This window comes from Oncorhynchus gorbuscha, linkage group LG01, assembly GCF_021184085.1.
Source record: "Oncorhynchus gorbuscha isolate QuinsamMale2020 ecotype Even-year linkage group LG01, OgorEven_v1.0, whole genome shotgun sequence".
In the NCBI taxonomy this organism is placed as follows: domain Eukaryota; kingdom Metazoa; phylum Chordata; class Actinopteri; order Salmoniformes; family Salmonidae; genus Oncorhynchus; species Oncorhynchus gorbuscha.
In genome coordinates, this window is record NC_060173.1 from 33,950,773 (window position 1) to 33,970,864 (window position 20,092).

General features: G+C 42.6%; 2 protein-coding genes across 5 annotated transcripts; one reads left to right on the forward strand and one right to left on the reverse strand.

Annotated features, from left to right (window-relative positions):
* Positions 1-298: 298 nt before the first annotated feature.
* Positions 299-7,147, forward strand: znf710a (zinc finger protein 710a). 4 transcript variants are annotated; one of them, XM_046350911.1, is made up of 5 exons: positions 299-359; positions 2,318-3,832; positions 4,665-4,856; positions 4,945-5,119; positions 5,531-7,147. In XM_046350911.1, exons 1-5 carry the CDS (start codon positions 315-317, stop codon positions 5,695-5,697), a joined length of 2,094 nt encoding a protein of 697 aa, XP_046206867.1. In that variant the 5' UTR covers positions 299-314; the 3' UTR covers positions 5,698-7,147. The 4 variants fall into 4 exon arrangements, with proteins under 4 accessions (XP_046206867.1, XP_046206875.1, XP_046206884.1 ...); XM_046350919.1 differs by having other exon boundaries at positions 5,534-7,147; XM_046350928.1 differs by having other exon boundaries at positions 2,318-3,802.
* Positions 7,148-7,199: 52 nt separating this feature from the next.
* LOC124036400 (isocitrate dehydrogenase [NADP], mitochondrial-like) lies at positions 7,200-16,610 on the reverse strand. Its single transcript, XM_046350952.1, is given in 13 exon segments — positions 7,200-7,561; positions 7,755-7,847; positions 8,114-8,211; positions 8,520-8,632; positions 8,746-8,897; positions 9,974-10,110; positions 10,470-10,613; positions 10,695-10,855; positions 11,030-11,195; positions 12,360-12,451; positions 16,481-16,502; positions 16,505-16,567; positions 16,569-16,610. Coding segments are annotated over 13 exon segments (1,353 nt in total). The 5' UTR covers positions 16,596-16,610; the 3' UTR covers positions 7,200-7,476.
* Positions 16,611-20,092: the final 3,482 nt, after the last annotated feature.

Sequence of the window (20,092 nt, forward strand, 5' to 3'; positions counted from 1 at the left end):
TGTGTGTGTGTGTGTGTGTGTGTGTGTGTGTGTGTGTGTGTGTGTGTGTGTGTGTGTGTGTGTGTGTGTGTGTGTGTGTGTGTGTGTGTGTGTGTGTGTGTGTGTGTGTGTGTGTGTGTGTGTGTGTGTGTGTGTGTGTGTGTGTGTGTGTGTGTGTGTGGAGGGGGCAGGGGAGGGGGCAGGGGAGGAGGGGCCGGCACAGTCAGTTCTGATAACAGCAACAGTAGGAGGAGGATGAGTCGTGGGACCGCCCCACTCTCCCACAGATATAAATAGGAGCTGGATTTTTTTACTCCACTCAGTTCTCCTGAAGGATGAGATCCCTGAAACACCTCAAACATCACACCAGGAACAATGTGGTGAGTTGTTAGCCTATCCTCTGAGACCGTGATTACAATACTAGTTCAGGTAGTGGGGTTGTTTTAAAGGTGGTTACACTGTGTATGTCTAAGTCAAAGGAGATTACTTTTCTACATAGAGTACTGCAGCAATAAGATATTTTACAGATAAGACTAGACTACTAACTATTCTCTGTCTCTCACACATTTGCTAGGCTATTGTTAATAATTTGGTTCTCATTGTTTGACATTTTGTCTTAAACCTTACATACAACTTAAAATGAATAACTATGGATTCTTGCAATTACTATCTTGCCTTTCTGTTTCTCTGTTATTTGTCTTTCATTTCTCCTGCATTTCATTTTGTCGTGTTTTTCTCCTTCCTTCCCCCTCTCTACCTCCCCTCCTTTCTCTCTTTCTCTCACTCACTCACTCTGTCTCTATCTGTCTCTTTCACTCCCCCCATACCCCTCCCTCTCCTTTTCCTTTCTCTCCCTCTTCCCTTCTCTCTCACATGCTCACTCAATCTCTCCCTTCACCTCCCTCCTCTTCCCTCCCTCCCTTCTCTTTCTTTATCTTTCAGCCCCTCCATCTCATTTCTCTCCCTCCCTCCCTCCCGCCACTCCTCCCCCACCCACATCTCCCTCTCTCTTCCTCCCTCTCCTTCTTTCTCTCTCACACACAGAGACACACACACAAACACACAGAGAGAGAGAGATAGATACACACCTCACTCACTCTGTTCCTCTCTCACAAACACACAGTTTGTCCTTGTCTGACTACTTTAAAAGCAGTAATTATAAATGACGTGGTTATCAGGGCATCCAGGTCTACTCAACTCTTTCCTTCTCTCTCTCTCTCTCTCTCTCTCTCTCTCTCTCTCTCTCTCTCTCTCTCTCTCTCTCTTTTTTCCCATCTCTCCATCCTCTGTCTCTTTCTTCAGTATTGTATTATGAAAGGTAGCAGCTCATGATGTGTGGTATTGTATGACCTAGACTAAGGTGTAGGCCTATAAAGACACAGGTTTTTCTCATTCATTTTCCCTTCACTTCACCAGGTTTGTAGGAAACAACTGAAAGTATCGGGGTGTCTAGTGACTTGTCATGTATCATAGAGCTGAGGCTTGGTCATGCCAGCATTCAGCTTTCTTATAGTTCCACTCTGTTTTACCTTTTCAAACATCTAGAGGGCAAACACAATCATTTGTAGCGTGTCATGCTGCATTTCAGTTTAAACCACAACATTACTCTTATGTATAAGTCTTGAATATCGAAAGATTTGAGAGTTCTCCTCTCAATCATATTTCTGTCATGGTTATAACTGAGTTTGTCAGGTGTGCAAGGCAGACAGCTAGGCTTGCTCCTCATGAATGGGACTGGTAGATAGCCCCAACCTTCAACCCAGTGATGATGAATCCAGCATGTTCAGCCTGGCCAGGGCCACTCTGGACTCCACAGGAAGCTCTGTGGACAGGCCACGGAAGTCCACTTCCTGGTTGGACCTGCATCCCATTTCTGTTCCTTATTATTTTAAAGGATGTCAAGGAAGGAAGCGGGGCTCAGGCACAGATCGGCCTTATCTCCTCCATCTAATGTGCTCTACTGGATTCAGAGCCAAGAAGCCCGGTGTTGTCAGAATGCGGCTGACTGTCTCTAGCAGGCTAACACTGTCTGGAAAACATTCTTGTAACAGTGGAGTTGTAGGGAAGGAGGGTTGCATAACAAACAAATGTCAGACCACTTCAGGGATCTTAAGGGCTATCCTTAATCATTATTCCCACCACACACACCTACCATTGATTTCTTAGGAATCCATATCACTTAGAGAGATCTGTTGGTCAGTCCTTGTAGTTAAGCAATATGTGTAAGCAATGTGTCTTATGTTATAAAGCAATCTCACAATGCTGAATACATGTCCTTGTGTGATGTGGGCTGCTGCTGTGTGCTGACCTGATCAGTGCTGTGTGTGTGTTCTGTCAGGAGGAGGAGAGTGGCCGTCTGGTGCGGTGCTACCCCAAGGTGATGGAAGGCCAGGTGGATGCAGGAACACAGACAGATCCCGTGGTGGTGCTGTCTCTAGCCCAGGCTGCTGTCCTGGGCCTCATCTCCCAGAATGAGATCTTTGGAGCCACCATCGCCCCCAATGGCTTCTACATGGGCGAGCCCAGGGAGTATGGCAGGACCCCTCCTCCTCCAGAGGGCATGGAGTATGAGTACGCTGACCAGCTGATTGGGGCCAACGGGGACTACCTGGCTGAACCTGTAGGGGAGTCGGAGCCCCACAGGAATGAGAGGAGGCGCCCCGGGCCCAGAGGGAGAACCAGGGGGCCCAGGAATGAAGGAGGAGCGCCAGGGGAGCTTCACAAAGTCCCCAGCGTACAGACTCAGGTCAAAGGGGAGAGAGGAGAGTCTGAAACCCCTCCGTCCTGCATCCATATGGCAAAGAGCCCTAGCAGCCCAGGCAAGATGGAGGAGCCAGCCACTCACAGAGGGCCTCTGAAGGAGGAGCAGAGCTGTGGTAACTGTGCTGTGTGTGTGAAAGAGACGTCCAGTCAGACCAAGACAGACACTCGGCCAGAGTTGAGGAGAGGGAGAGGAGGAGAGGGGCAAGAAGAGGAGTTAGCTGAGGAGGACGGAGTGTTGAACCTCAAGACTGGAGGAGATAGGGGAGACAGTCCCAATCCCATCATGAACCACTACTTTGAGTCCAGCGAGGTGGCCTATGAGTCTGCTGACGTGGCCGTGGGGGACTATGACGAGAGCAGCCAGGGCATGCTGTGGGCTGCAGACGCCGAGGGGATAGCCAGGCGCATGCAGATCGACCGGCTGGACATCAACGTCCAGATAGATGAGTCCTACTGCGTGGATGTGGGAGAGGGCCTGAAGAGATGGAAGTGCCGCATGTGTGAGAAGTCTTATACCTCCAAGTACAACCTGGTCACCCACATCCTGGGCCACAACGGCATCAAGCCCCACGAGTGCCTGCACTGTGGCAAGCTGTTCAAGCAGCCTAGCCACCTCCAGACCCACCTGCTCACCCACCAGGGCACCCGGCCACACAAGTGCACCGTGTGTAAGAAGGCCTTCACCCAGACCAGCCACCTGAAGAGGCACATGCTGCAGCACTCCGACATCAAGCCTTACAGTTGCCGCTTCTGTGGGCGAGGCTTCGCCTACCCCAGTGAGCTCCGGTCCCACGAGAACAAGCATGAGAACGGCCACTGCCACTTGTGTTCCCAGTGTGGTATGGAGTTCCCCACCCACGCCCACCTGAAGCGCCACCAGACCAGCCACCAGGGCCCCACCACTTACCAGTGTACCGAGTGCAACAAGTCCTTTGCCTACCGCAGCCAGCTGCAGAACCACCTCATGAAGCACCAGAACGTAAGGCCCTACGTCTGCCCCGAGTGTGGCATGGAGTTTGTCCAGATCCATCACCTCAAGCAGCATGCCCTCACTCATAAGGTACTAATACCGCAAGCCTTCGCTGACCAGGTACTGAAACTCCACTGACTTTTGATGGTCCATATATTCCACTATGCTCTAAGTCATCAAGTAGTCTGCTTCTAATGAATCACATACCCCTTGATTAATGTGATAAACACTAAGATAAGGGCAGTAGTGTGTTGCTCAATATTCCCATAAATTCAGAGGTAAATGGGGTTAGGTGAACTCAGAGGTATATATCAAAATATCTAAAGGCTGTTATTCCTATTGCCCCAACCAGTTGCAGTGTAAACATAACCTTCAAAGTGCTTGGTTCATTGTATTTGGCCTGACCTCTTCCTGTATGTGCTTTGTGCTGTGAGGTGTGTCATACCAACTCATACCTTTTTTATGCTCTGATCTCTACCATGATTCATCCTAGACCTAGAGCCTCGCACTTAGTAATTATGGTGTCACATTAACAAAGTATTTACTCAAATATTGGCTTACAAATACTGTTACGAATAATTACACTTATTTTTAGTGTTCATCAAAATCTAGGCGTATCCAAACATTCATGTTAATGTTTTAATGCACTTTCCAATACTAAACATGCACCTTTCCATATTGTGAGAGCGTCACAGGCCCAGAGCCAACACTTGGTGGAGCTAATGTGTATGCATCAAGTTGCGGCCATTAAGCAAGGATTTCACGTCTACCGTACAGCAATTACACATCCTGCTCTGACCTATGATTTCTCTGTGTTTGTGTGTGTATGCTTCTCTATAATAACAACCAATATCTATGTTAATTTCAATGTCTCTGTGAAACCATAGCATGCTGTTCATCAACAAGAAAATGATCTAATTAATTAAATTGCCAACCCTCGTTATTTTCCCAGGGTATGAAAGAATTCAAATGTGAGGTGTGTGCCCGGGAGTTCACCCTCTCTGCTAACCTCAAGAGACACATGCTGATCCACGCCAGCATCAGGCCCTTCCAGTGTCACGTCTGCTTCAAGACCTTCATCCAGAAACAGACCCTCAAAACACACATGATCGTCCACCTGCCTGTCAAACCTTTCAAGTGCAAGGTAAGAGGAGTAGGTCTCAATAGACAGCATGGGTTGAGTTTCACAGTTCCAAGAGTGTTGAGAGTATTGTTATTCTATTGTGTTCCAGGTGTGTGGCAAATCTTTCAACAGAATGTACAACCTCCTGGGCCACATGCACCTCCACGCTGGCAGCAAGCCCTTCAAGTGTCCTTACTGCTCCAGCAAGTTCAACCTGAAGGGCAATCTGAGCCGACACATGAAGGTCAAACACGGCGTCCTGGATGCTTCACCAGACGGGCGAGGTGACTACCATCCATCAGTTTGTACCTTATGTCAGTTATGCACCTGATGGCAGTTATGATTTGGTCATGAATTAATGCAATACCATGTAAAAAAAAAAAATGTTTACATAATGTTAATTTCTCAGATACACTTGAAATTTCAATGGGCGTCTTGTTGCGTTGTCAGTCAGTCTGCCCTTAATGCCTAATGCACTTTGACTCAGCATGTACTGTAATCTACTGGCCAAGTGTTATGGTGCTTTTCTGCTGCTCTTCTCTGTGTTTTGTAAATATAGAAGTTCTTGTATTAGACATTCCTGTCTCTATCAGTGGAGAGCGATAGGGAGGCTGTCTTCTGAGGCTGGGAGTTGCTGTGTGTGTGAGAGAGAGAGGACAAGATGGGCTCATGAGTGTGTCTGTGCATTTTCTCAGAAGCCCCCCCTGACATAGAGAACCAGGAGGACTACAATGAAGAGAACCTTGAATTCAGCGAACGAGAGAACCTGGCCAGTATCAACACACCAGACATCGCTAAACTGTCTGAATTGGAGTATTATAGCAGCTACACCAAGGGTGCAGGGCGCTACAACACAGCATGAATGATGACAAAAGACCCCATATTGAGTAGAAGTGTAAACTAAAAGGGAGGTAGTGCCGCTAGCAGTTTAAAGTGGTGGAATCTGCCCATTCATATGCACTGGAATCTCGGTTTTCTTGCTCTGATATTCATTGGGAGTGAGAGACAGGTCATTTGGGATTGTACATTTCTCATCGGCATCTTGTTTTGTATTGAAACGTGACTTCACCTCTAGGTGCCACAATATTGTGATTGATGTGTTCACGTGAAAAAGGTCATATCTGAAAATAAATAATCTAACCTCCTGGGAGAGTCCTACTCAACATACATCCCCAGGGGTGGCCTAACTCTGTAAGCACTTTTTAGGGAAACATATGTGATAGTGAAATGCACTTACTCAGACAATCCCCAGCAAGTGTGCGGATAAGTCAGAATACAGCTGAGTATTATTGCTTTTACTAACATGTCTAGAAATGCATACAGGCCTGTCAAATGTGTCCTCTGTTCATGTCCCTTACCAAAGCTGATACCGTTCAACAGTTCATGTGAACCAACCATTTATTTTTTTCTACTTCCCAGGTTAACATTTTATACTGTGAGTAGTTTCAACTACAGTTCTAGGATTTTAATTTCATTGTTATATTTGCAATGTGCAGAAATAAATCGTTCGCCCAGTGTCAGACTCCGCTAATATTGCTCATGCAATCAATTTATAGCCCAATGTGACCAGCTTGATTTGAAGTTCTTGCATTGTCACTTTTGTCCCCAGTCAAATAATTGTATTGGAGACCACAGCTTAGTGTGCTAAAAGCAAAATAAATTATATTGCCCCTCCAATGTAGACACCATTTACCAAAGAATCTGACCAATTCTGGGGTATATTGCTAAACACAATAGCAGTCTAGTGACACCCTTTCTCTGCGTTGTAGAGCTTGATTTCATGTTGCCCAATAGACTTTGGGTTTTATCCTCACCAAAGTATATTTTAAAAGATTACCATGAAGACACTAGTGCAGTTTCACAATTTATGCCCCATGCAAGCCTTTATGGGACAGATCTCAAAAGCAAATGCAGCCCCTGCATACGCATGGTGGTTTTGGTTCAGGGCGGAGTCTCAACAGGAACGGTCCTAAAACTTGACAGAAATGAAGTGCCCTGGAGTGTGCTATCCATCATGCTGCACACTGGTCTAAAGTGATGAATGACAACTCCCAACATGACAGGGCCACAGACCCAGCTGAAAATTTGGGAAATTCACTATTTTATTCCCTGCTTAATTTTACAGACATCACCTGCATCACCTTAATAAACAAAATGCAAATTTGAGATAACTATTTAGAGGGGGGAAAAAAATATCTGGAACTTGAATGGCTTTCTGTGTTACACATTGGTGTGGAAATATCCTGTTGCTAGAACTATGTAAAATGTGTGCCAGACAATACTGTAAAATAATAAATTTATTTACCTTTAAACTCAGTGTGCTCCTTTTATCATAGAATATTAAAATGAGGCAGAACACAAGCATAGGATCAAACAAGATGTATTAGCAAATATTCTTGACATGGCCTTCATGTTGCTTTGAAGGCATAATACAGTATCGGAATATAGTACTTCATTACAAAAATAGAACCCTGGAAATAGAGACAGGAGTGCTAGATGGAACAGATCAACAGTACAATCTGACACACTACATATTACTTCTTTCTTCAGATAATATGCATGTGGCTATCTGACCGAAGTTAACAATTAGGTACAAAAACAGGACAATGTCACTTTCAGGCTAGCTGCACTCTTCAGTCCTTCACTTGCCCAGGGCTCTGTCCAGGTTGTTCTTGATGGCGTCCAGGAAGTCCTCAGTGTTGACGTAGTGTTCATTCAGCTTGCATCTGCAACGAAAGAACACAAGTTACTCAGTCAAGGCCCTGTCCCTGAGAGAGTCATGCACACTTCAATAACAGGTAAAAATCAAATGATTTTCTCCCCCCCTGATTATAATACAAAAACATGACAATGATCCATGCATTAATTAACATGTTAGTCAGATCAATAATTTAGTAAATGCAATAGTAATGAGCTAACTTGGAAAGGCCGTGAATGCAGCCAGCGAGGTCCTTAGTCATAACGCCACTCTCAACGGTCTCCACACACACCCGCTCCAGAGTCAGAGCGAACCTGCAGGTCAAACAGACAAGATTTCAGTAAGAGTCACAACAGCTGACCTGTGAATCTAAAACACTGCCATTTGGCCTGGCAAACACTAATGGAATAGGACAGTGGGACTTTTACAGCACAACTGCTTGTTGTATGATAATTAATTCCCTTCATGGTACAGTATATGAAGACTTAAGTTAAAGCCAAATGTGATCATTAAATGATCATATCTAGTGACAATCTGTTAAAAATAATAATTTAAAAGACGAGCTCAATTAATTTCTTACTTGATCAGGTCAGGGTTGCCATCAAGTTTACCCCGGTGCTCAAGCCCTCTGGTCCAAGCAAAGATGCTGGCAATGGGGTTGGTGCTTGTTGGGTTTCCCTAAAGGTGGACAAAGGTCACAGTTTAACCATGGAAATCCCGATACTTTACTGATAATGTAAAAGCAGGTACAAAATAGGGCTACAACAATCCCATGGTGATGGATCATTTCTTTCAGCCTATGAAGTCATTTTGGCAGCATATTTCCCACCACTAGACGGCACTGTTCATACACAAATCAACCAGGCAGACATTAAAACAGAGACACTAATTTGACTCCTCCCATACCACTGTTGTATGCGCCATGATTTATGCTTCAATATGGACCTAGGGTTGTAATGGAGGCGGTTAGTACTAGACTGACTAACCTTTTGGTGCTCGCGGTAGTGCCTGGTAACTGTGCCATGGGCTGCCTCTGCCTCAATGGTCTTGCCATCGGGACACACCAGCACTGACGTCATCAGACCCAGAGAGCCGAAACCTGTGGAGAACCCACACAGTATGTCAGTCACCCATAGTCAAACCTGTTACAGGGACTATTTTCATCCAAACTCATTTCATTTGAAGTGAGGTGTACATTTCAGAATCCCTCACCCTGAGCCAGGATGTCAGACTGTACGTCTCCATCGTAGTTCTTGCAGGCCCACACGAAGGCACCATCAGACTTCAGCACCTGGGCAACCATGTCATCAATGAGCCTGTGCTCGTACCAGATCTTCAGCTTGTCAAACTCTGGTTTGTAATTCCTATGGACACAAACAATATGGTAGTGAGTGCAGCAGGGGTGTGAAAGTTTATACGACATTGGGATCAATAACATTTAGAACAATCCCTAACTGAAAAATATATATATATATATATGTTTATTATAGTCACAGTGCAGTTATCACAAAATTCCCACTAACAGACACCAATATATATATATATATATTTTACAAATACCTTAGGCAACAATGCTGTAACGTTAGGAAATATGAATCTTTAGAATTATTTGACACGGATATAAAGTGAAGTGACAGGAGCAAAGTCCTGTATGGCAATATTTTGAGACGTTAAGAGGTGATGAAATGCAAACTTTGTGATGCGGAACTGAGCTACAGTTGCAGTACAGGTGCAGTGCTGAAAGGGACAACCCAACCAGTTCCTGGTAGCAGTGCGATAAGAGACAGCGAGAAAATCACAGCGCGGATTACAGAAATTATTGCAGTTAATATGCAGCCATTGTCAATGGTAGAGGATGTCGACTTCAATACTCTTAACGGCATATCTAAAACAAGAGTTCAAATGCCATGTCTAAAAACCGTGATGGCCGAAATTGTACAATGATTGCTCTGCAAATACAAGTAGGGTTTTCATTCGTTACCACTGCCACAAAGTCAAAACTCTCCATTGTAAAAATTTATGAAAAATGTCTCCCTTTTTGGCCTTAATTTAAAGGTTAGGCATAAGGTTAGCAGTGTAGTTGAGGTTAGGATTAAAATCACGTTAAGAAGAGAAATAGATCGGCTTTATGACTTTGGTACCAAGTGACGACCAGTATGTAGGTAGCCAGGACTGCAGTAGAGTGAAGTGCATTGCCCCCCCCAGCGGTCATACACAGAACAAATTGTGAATTCGCTTCATTTTATGAAATAACAAGGTTTAAATCTATTTTTTTAAAGTGCAGTATAAACGTTAAGAGAAATGGTACATTTCTCACAAACCTAGAGTGCAGTGCATTACAGAATATAAACTATGCGAGGAACCCCATGAACCAGGAAGAAACAACCAATATTTTACTCCATAACCGGTTAAGGCTAAAGTCATAAAAATAAATACTAACGCCTGGTAGATTTCCTCAAAGATGTCCTTGAATCTACCATCGTAGGCTTTGAGAATGGTGTTCTTGGTACTCAGGTAGAGGGGCCACTTCTTGCCAATGGCGTACTGAAAGCAGCTGTGCGCAAAGCCTGAAATAGACTGTGGTAGAATAGAAAGAGAACATGGGTCACCCCAAGTGTAGGTCATAAGCAGTAGTACAGAGGTTAACATCCTTCTGGCTATTAACCCCCCGATTAGTCCGCACTTCACACTTCTATTTCCACTAGACAAGTTGAAAGTCTACCACATGACCTCTGATATTGTCAAATCAAACACTCCTCCTCTTGATGGTAAACAAACATGGTAAGGCAGGTTTACAGGAGGTGAACTCACTCCATGCACTACCACTTGAATCTCATAGGAAGAAAAACCTAGGACAAAATAATGTCGGCATTTATTTATTTTATAAAGAAATAAAGTAAAGTAATCTTAAGAAGTGAATGACGTGCTGAACTCGCCTCATCTGTGTTGTACATGCCCATTCCACAGCCACCTCCAGGAAACTTGTAGACCTCCCACTCCTGGCCTTTGCTCCCATCAGTAGGGGAGAAGACCATCTTGAACGTGCCTGGCTGGCTGATAACAAAGTCTGTAGCTCTGTACTGTAAAAACAATGGATAGGTTACAATCACATATACTGAAGACAAAAATAATACAATTTCTTTCATTTAGAAGGAACTTACCTGGTCACCAAAGGCATGTCTGCCAATGGTGATGGGCTGTGTCCAACCTGGAACAAGCCTGGGAATGTTCTTGCAGATGATTGGCTCACGGAAGACTGTGCCACCTAGGATGTTCCTGATGGTTCCGTTGGGGCTCTTCCACATCTTCTTCAGTTTGAACTCTGATGGAAAACCAGTTCTCATATAACAGCAATATGGCAACATTTAAACCATCAACCGTAGGTTTCCATGAGTGAAAAATAAATATGTAACGCATTGTGTGAAGTTGAGTGACCCTTGGGGGAAGGGTGGGTGGGGGGCATTTGGAGAAGGGATGCTAAATGCTATTCAAATACCTTCTACTCTTTGTTCATCGGGAGTGATTGTGGCACATTTAACAGCGACATGGTACTTCTGGGTGGCGATGGCAGAGTCGATGGTGACCTGGTCATCAGTCTGATCACGGTATGGCAGACCCAGGTCGTAGTACTTCAGCTCCACATCCACGTTGGAGAGGATAAGCTGGAGGAGTAGAACATTGACATAGGAATCAGAACTCAAACTATGTCCAGCTGCAGGCTGTCACAGACAAAGAAAGTTGACCTTACGTATAAACAGAAAGGAAGAAGCAAAGCGAAAGGATTTACAGCGCCCATAATCTGTCCAGGTGAGAGTCCGAGGTTTGTGAAAAAGTGCTGAATTATGTGAGGCATATCTGATAAAATAGAAGTTGTAATGTTTAGGCTGTTACAAATGTACGGATCCAAGTGGATGCACGTGGCATTCCGGCAACTGAGAAAAACAACTTAGTTGTGCCAGTCACGCATATTTGGCCTCATTGCTAGAATGGTCCCATCGGACATGGAGGAAATTTATTTCCATTGTTGGAGCAGTCACTTGACCATCTTGTCAATATAATAGATCTTTGGTATAATCTATTCAGAGGACAAGAGGATTCCAGACATTGTCTCAACAGTGAGCTATGATTGATGGTATGGATGTGCTTTAATCAATGTCCACAACACAGTCCAAGCACATAAGGATCAAAATAACAGTAAGATTGTCAATTCAATACTGACATGAAATCTTTAAAAAAACACAATGAATGCCATTTAGATACCACTCATTGTTTTTTTAAATTTAACTAGGCAAGTCAGTTAAGAACAAATTCTTACTTACAATGAGTGCCTACCAAAAGGCCTCCTGCGGGGGCTTGGATAAAAATAAATACAAAATATAGGACAAATACACACTTCACGACAAGAGACACCGCAACACTACATAAAGAGAGACCTAAGACAACACAGCATGGTAGCAACACATGGTAGATATAATTGTATCCTCATTCGTGTGGTGTGATCCCATATTGTTTTACGTGGAACAATATGCATTAAACATGTTTAGTCAGAAAACGGGTCATGTTTTTTTCCCATTAATATTTATGTTCAGACTAATCCAACACACCATCTGCTATCTCCAGGAGGCGAGCAGCCAATGCAAGAGAGAAACCTTACAACGAAAGACACAGCATACAGGCAATCTCCCAGCACTCAGACACAAACACTCTCAATCTGTGGGTCAGTCAGTTGTGTAAAAATAGACTAGTCAGAGAGCAATCCTCCCCTGGGTCTGACAGACACCACCGTGTCATCCCTCTACCCTCCTCCAATGGTCCCAGTTCAGCACCTTCTCTTTGATGAACTCCCAGATGATCCTGGTCATCTCATCTCCGTCCATTTCCACCACAGGCTGGGACACCTTGATACGTTTGTCCCCATCTGTCCAAAATAGAAGAGTGCATTAATGGAAACTGGCAACCTTTGTCCCAATCTTGACCTACACCTAGTAGTGAGGAGCACCAATGTTGGCCTAGTTTAAATACAAAAACTGCACAGCAACCAGTCGGTCATTCTAGGTCATTACCATACACACACAAAATGTATTATTATTATTTTTTTTTTTAATGATAACGTCATTTGACTGCAACATGCCCACCCAAAAACCAATGACAACCAATATTACAATATGCACTGGAATATTTTCTTTGAAAGTCTGAATATTCTAAAAGTCTCAGAAAAGATTTCATGAACAGACTCATGCTGCTTGGGAGGGTTCTAGAAACAGTTGGTTCTCAATTAGGAGAGTTGTGAGATCAAAGTCACCTCATCCTACAAGACACTGCACTGTAATTTGCACTTCATGGTTTCATATCTCCATGAACAGTTAGATATTCAGCTCTCTTAATGCCCATAACTAAAGAATGTTGACAGCAAGACATTTGTATTTTCCTTCATCTGTAGCTGCAATGCATCATGCCCTCGGATTCACCCAGACAAGTAGTCCAATTATCTATTAGAAAACAAGGCTCTGCTCCCACACGACTCTGCCTTTTAAAAAGGCCCTGGCAGAAGGCAGGCCCTCCTCGCCCACTCTTCCAGATAGACCATGCAGTGGAGAGGGAGTGGAAAGGGGAAGTGCAGGGAATCAAGTGACTTTCTGATGTTCCTGCCAAGTCTATGTTTCTACTGCTCCCCAGGACATCCAAGAAGTGTAAAGAAACAAAATGGCGGTATTCAGTAGAATGATCAAATAAGACCGCCACATGGACCTATGCTGTACGACAACCTTTATATTAAGTAGACACAACATGTGACCTTTAGTGCAACTATGCATCTCTCAAAACAGACTACCGGTAATCCAGGAGCTTTGTTGGACATTCACAAACCCTCTCAACAAGGAGTAAAATAAGGCCCATAACTTTTCTTACTCATCTCTGCCGCAAGTCTTCATTTAAGTCTCCATTCCTTGGCCATGACCCAATAAAGATGTTCGACAGTAGTCGGATACAGTAAAAGGGAGATTGGGTTATCTAGTTTACTGCATGCAATCAAAGGAAGACTCATTCAGTCATACAGGACTTAATCCTTTGAGAGTCAATAGTTGACGTGCCATCACAACTGGCAATAATTAGACCATCCTTCACTTCTGAATACTGTAGAGAACATTTAGCAGAAATCAGATGTGTTTTGAGCAAAAATGTTGCCAGGTGTAAAAAGCTTACGGACACTGGGGTGAACTCTGAATGAAAGATTCATCATCCCCCCTCCAAACATTTGTAAAAAAAATAAGCTAAAACTGCAATACTCTTGTAATGTAAGATGTGCAAGGAAAAGTTCAGAACGTGATCCGCAATGACAACTTGCCAGAGAAGAAGCAGGTGAGATGAAATTGTTTACCCAGAATGTGTACTCTGGCAGGAGCGATGACTACTATACTGAACAAAAATATCAAAAATAAATTGTAAAGTGTTGGTCATGTTTCATGAGCTGAATAAAAGATCCAATATTTTCAATAGGCAAAAAAAGCTTCTCATTTTGCACACAAATTTCTTTACATACATGTTAGTGACCATTTCTCCTTCGCCAAGATAATCCATCCACATGACAGGTGTGGCATATCAAGAAGCGGATTAAACAGCTTGATCATTACACAGGTCCTGGGTCAATAAAAGGCCACTAAAATGTGCAGTTGTCACGTCTCAAGTTGAGGGAGTTTGCAATTGGAATGCTGACCATTTCTCTACCATAAGCCACCTCCGTTTTAGAGAATTTGACAGTATGTCCACCAGCCTCACAACCGTAGACAACGTGTAGCCACACCAGCCTAGGACCTCCACATCCAGCTTTTAAGCATTCACAAAACATGTTTATACATTAGTCATTAACGTATGCAACATATCAGTAGGAGGCCAACAGGGACACATGAGCAAACAGTCACTTGCAACTGGAGGGCTTATCTGAAAGATAGCTTGTCTTGTGTGATACAGGCCTTTCATATCCATATGACATACACCTATTTGAGTAGTCAAGGACAATGCAAACCAATATATCTACATGCGCTTAACTCTTGAAGGTCAGATCATGCTATGCTATGCAGATTCTGCTAACTAAAATCTCAGTCAAGTGTGTTTAAGGTTATTTTTTTAAACGTACATAAGGTCTAGGCTACATTTCAGGTCAGCCATTTAAAACAGAACTCAGCTACTCTTCAAGAAGCATGAGATGAGCAAATTAAAGTAGTTGTGTCTGCATACGCATTGAACGAAGTGTGTTTGTGTATGGTACAAACAGACGACCAAAACATTTGTTGGTTATAATGTGGATTTATTTAACTCCATTTTCTGTATATCACTACCTTTTAATTATGTTATACCAAATAAAATGACAAAAGTAGACTAAATGTACCACACCCATTCATGCCTGTATTTAAAAATGATTCCACTCAGCAAAATTTAAAGCTCCAGCTACACACAATAAAATGCACCTGGCAGACAAAGTCCATCTTGTGACTGTAATAATAAAAACTGAACAGATTGCCAATACCTTTATGAACATGTCAATTGAATCAAAGCAATACAAACTCAGACTAATGATGTTTTTGGTTAAGAAAAGGTCAAATGTCACACCAAAACCATCCACCATAGTTTGAAAGTTTCCATCCATGATCATTGTAATACTTTAACAGAAGTGTTGCCTGTGATTGCTTTAAATCAGACAGATCTTTTTACATCTGTCCTTACAACCACATCAAGGTTATGACTGGATTGATAGTGGGTTGTTTTAACAGGACCAAGGCCTTTAATCTATCCAGAGCCCCTTCGTTGGAGTCAATCCTCACAAAACCCCATTCTAGACAAACATCACTGGCAGCAAGCTAGGTCACTTCTTCCAACACATAAATATCAGGATTAGGATTCAGAGACAACAGAGTGTAAAGCCTACATGTGTGCAGATAGAAGGGGGAACAAGCTACCCTTCAACTGACCTGCTACTTTATACCGTGCTTCAAAGTCAAAGAATAGAAGTGGCAGGGCATTACAGCTAGCTACTAACAAAATAATACTATCTTAAATACCATCCATATTTTGGACTTCCTAATTTGAAAGTAAATCTGGAAGGTTATAGGGCATCTGTAAAGTTATTAGGGAGGTCAAGATTGAAAAAAAAATGTATCAGTGCCCGTCAAACACATTTCTTGATAGACTCCAAAATTGAGACATCGTTCAGTTATGCTGCTGGTTGGACGTAACACTTGGCAACCATTTAGAGCCCTGTCCCACAATATGTTAACCTTGGTAAAGGTTTCTTAGCCAAAAAAAGTGGCTAGAGCCAAACAATGGAGGTTTAAACATTGACAGTTATTAATATTAATTGTATTAATGTATATTCCGTATTTCATACGGACACTATACATTTTTCCCACACCTAAAACAAATTAATTCACAAACGTTGCTCGCATGGTAAATGGTAATGGTCAGATTTGATATTTCAATATTTAGAATATGCTAATATCCTAATTCATAGTGATGCACTCTACTTTAGGCCAAAGGTGAAATGCATTTTAAAGTTTATAGACAACAAAGTGACAGACAAATCTCCCTCGACCCTCTTCCCCTCGCTACCGGTTTCTAGGTCAGGCAGATGACTCGCCTTATAAACAAGTCAATTTTATGCACTGACAGCTAACGTTAGCCATTAACCGAGCAAATGTTGTACTATGTGGAATAAATTGGCTAACTGAAGAATGTTTCATATTAGTAGTAAGTGACTTACCCATCAACCAAAATAAAACAAACATCTAAAACTGGCCAAATGGGGCGCAAGAGACAGCTACCATATCGAGCTAAAGTAACGGCGAGAAAGCTACACTGGACAGGCTAATGTGTTCCTTATAAAAGTACTTTCTGTATGATTCTGTAAAATATCATGTAACTATGACAAATGGCCACTATTTGGCTCAAAACTCACAATTCCTCTGTTGCAAACTCTGGGAGGTTGCAGCTGGCGCGAGCACAGCTGGGTTTTTGGAGAGAGTGGTCGCCGACCTAGAGAGAGAGCGGAGGACCTTCAAGTATCCAGCCATTATTTGCCCAAATTACTTGCAGCTAAGTGAAACTCCGAGCAAAGAAGGGCCGAAAAGAACCCCCGCTCACTGCAATATAATCAGCACCTCCCCACCCACGCTTGACGTTACGTGACACAGTCAAAGACAATAGAGGAGGGAGGGACTTCTAACTAACCGTCCCAATCCGCATTGGGCATTTATGATTTTCATTCTGCGCCAACCCAATCTGAGAGGAGAGGTATAGTCTGGGAGACTGGGTTGTCTGCACAGCCATCCGTTCTGCTGTCTAGACTCTAGACAAGAGCCAGTTAGCTTTCAGTTTTATTCATGACCGCGGGAAGTAGGGGGGCACCCTCTGAAAAATCTGAAGAGATATTTATTTTATTTTAAATACAATAAAAATAAAAAAAAATATTTTTTTAAGACACAAATTGTGCACTGGGCCTTTACCAGTCCTGTATTAGCCTTTGATATAAAAAGTACACTGAAAGCATTTACAATCCCGATTAAAATGCTATAGCTCCATTTGTCAATTTTGGCTCTAGGACCATGCAAAGCATTGCTCGGAGAGCAGATGCTAGCCTTTTCCGTCTCTTTTAGAAAGCAGATGGCAGACTGCCAGTTGCTTTACCAGTCAGCTGTTAAGGCAGTGCCCTATTTGCTTTGAATTTGAATTTGTAAACAATGTGCCCTCACATTTTTGGGGTGCACTGAATACATTTTAGGTCTTGTGAAAGGAAACTTGTACACCGAGGCTGTACTCTTACAGTTTTTGACAGTAGCCAATAGGGTTGAGTGGCTATTTGAGCCTAATGCAGGCCTACCAACGAAACCAATAGAGCGTATCCCATGACATTTTCACATGTAGATAACTTTTGATTTCTATGATATAGCCTACAGTAGCCTATATGTGTTCAATGCAGGCCTACATTGCATTAGAGTTTAAAAAATGTTTTTACATTATGAAAGGCTCACGACATTAGTTCATTATTTTTTACTTGGTCTGTAACACCATGGACCAAATAGCTGACTGTAAAGTGCATTGTATTATGTTGTATGATGCAAGAAACCACTTTATAAATAAAATGTATTATTATTACCACACAGAGAATTAGACAATGTAGGCTACCCCTCTGGCAGTTGGCTAATTTGCATATTCAAGCCTGTCTCAAAATACAACACTGCCCCTTTAATGAAGACATAAGCTTTTTACTTGACTCCTTTCAAAGACAGCTTGAAAGCAGCCTACATGTTTTGCGCTCTTGTAGGAAGCAGTAACTCCCCATTGCTGACCTATACTTATCTATAACTGGGCTAATAATGTTCTAACTAGTAAAGGATATCAACAAATGTTCACACTTGTGGCTCTGATCTGAAAAGAGCATCATTCACTCTTGGGTGATTGAAAGACCCCTCCTGGGCTACCTACCAATAGAAATCTACACTGTTGCGCTCTGGCTCTGTCTACAACAAAATTACAGATTCAATAATGCAAAACTAGATTTGTTTTGGTTTGTTGCATTGAAAAGGGGCTGATACACTGTAATGTTGATTCGATCACAGAAAAACGTTGATCTATATAGTGAAAACTAATGGGGTGAACTCAGTGAAGTTCAGTCCCTTGCATCTCTATGTGGCCTGGTGTGGCAATGCTGGAAGAGCTGTGCAGCCTACATCTTGAACACACCAATAGGGTTATTATGCAAAATGATACACAACATCATCTGGATAAGTGTGCAACAAAAGTTCAACATTTACCTTCTGCTACCATTTCTGTCAAGCCGTCTACACATACCCTACAGTTTGATGCATTCAATCGCTCCTGTGTGGTGCAGCGGTCTAAGGCACTACATCTCAGTGCTAGAGGTGTCACTACAGACCCTGGTTCAATCCTGGGCTGTATCACAACTGGTCGTGATCGGGAGTCCCATAGTGCGGCGCACTTTTGGCTCAGCGTTGTCCGGGTTAGGGGGGAGTTTGGCCGGGGTAGGCCGTCATTGTAAATAAGAATTTGTTCTTAACTGACTTGCCTAATTAAATAAAGGTCAAAAAAGAAGAAGAAATTCCAATGTACGCACCACACAGAAGGCACTGCAACTGCCTCAACAACGCAATGCTGCAAGGCAAACGCAGCGTTCCATTGTAAAATAATGTACTTCTGGTGTATAATAACACTGTTGGTGTAATCGAGGCGTTAGAGAGAACATTGCTTGTTAACGTTGTTGTAGTCTGATAGCCAAGGGTGAATTTTATTGGGAGGTGGGGATCCCTCCTTTTCGGACCATTCAAAACCAAAAGATATTTTTTTCGCTTTTAAAATATAGGTTGTGATAGCTGTAAGCCTAATTGTTACTTTCATTTATTCACCCAGTAGACAGACTGGTGCAAGTTTGGTTTCATGTCGGCATATTGGTATGAATATAAACAACTTAACAACTTGCTATTTTGAGCATTTCCCCAAAGACATGTCTTGTTTTTTACTTCAAAGATAAAAAGCAATTGTAGACTATAACAAATGTGCATTGTCATGCAATGACATAATGATAATTGAGATAATGCAAATAATGAATGATTACCTAGTTGGGCTAATTTTTGTAACATCTTGCTTTAGGCCTACATCATTATCCTCTGCCTGCAACCCTACCTGCCTCTTTCATCTCTTACTCTATCAGACTTGCTTGTCCATCTTCCTGAATTAAAATGAGATATTCTAACAGATAAATATTGATGGAAAAACTTAATGAAATATCAGTAAGTTATTTAGCTATAGTGTGGATGTAGGGCTGTTATTTTGTATATAATGAGCAAACAGATGCTACATAGGCAACACAATGATTTCAGATAGAGACAAACTGTTTTTCGGGGCAGCCTCCTCATCGGCTACTATTTTGCAATATGAAAATTCTCTGAGTAGTCTTGCTGATGATAGAAAATGTTTCACACAAGGATGGCTTCATATAGCCTATAGCGTGGGGGTCTGCAACCTTTTTTATACTAGTGACAATTTACAATTGATCCTGCAGTTTAAAAAAATCTGCGTGCCAGTTATGACTTTCATGTAAGCATTGTAGGCTACTCAACTGTCCCCAGAAAATGTCTAACTGCCAACAAACTGAACAGCTTAATTCTAGCTGGCTACTAGACAGAGATACGGTCCATTCAGCAACACCACACAGAGCTCAACTAGACCTACCTGTACCAGGTGGGCAGCGGTGCTAAATCATGGGTGCGGACTTAATGTGTAGATTGTTGCATCCTTGTTGATTGTGGCCTTAAGCGATTCCTTTGAAGTATTCCTTTTATTTCAATGCACGTGTAGGATTTATCTGGCATAGTTCGCATTCGCAGTCAGCTGTTTTATGTTCCGGATACTTTCACTTTGATGTGGGTATTTGAAGTTGGCCTTGATATTGTGCATTATGCATCAATTTCATGTTGCACTGTATGCACTGTTCCACAAGTAGCCTAAATAAGTCAATGTAGCCTATGTATGAGGTTGAGTAGTACATTGTACA

Excerpts from the sequence above, each read along its gene's own strand:
- znf710a (XM_046350911.1), top strand. The coding sequence starts at position 315 with ATGAGATCCCTGAAACACCTCAAACATCACACCAGGAACAATGTG. Across the intron at positions 3,833-4,664 it reads CGCAAGCCTTCGCTGACCAG|GGTATGAAAGAATTCAAATG; the intron begins GTACTGAAACTC and ends TTATTTTCCCAG. Across the intron at positions 5,120-5,530 it reads TGCTTCACCAGACGGGCGAG|AAGCCCCCCCTGACATAGAG; the intron begins GTGACTACCATC and ends GCATTTTCTCAG.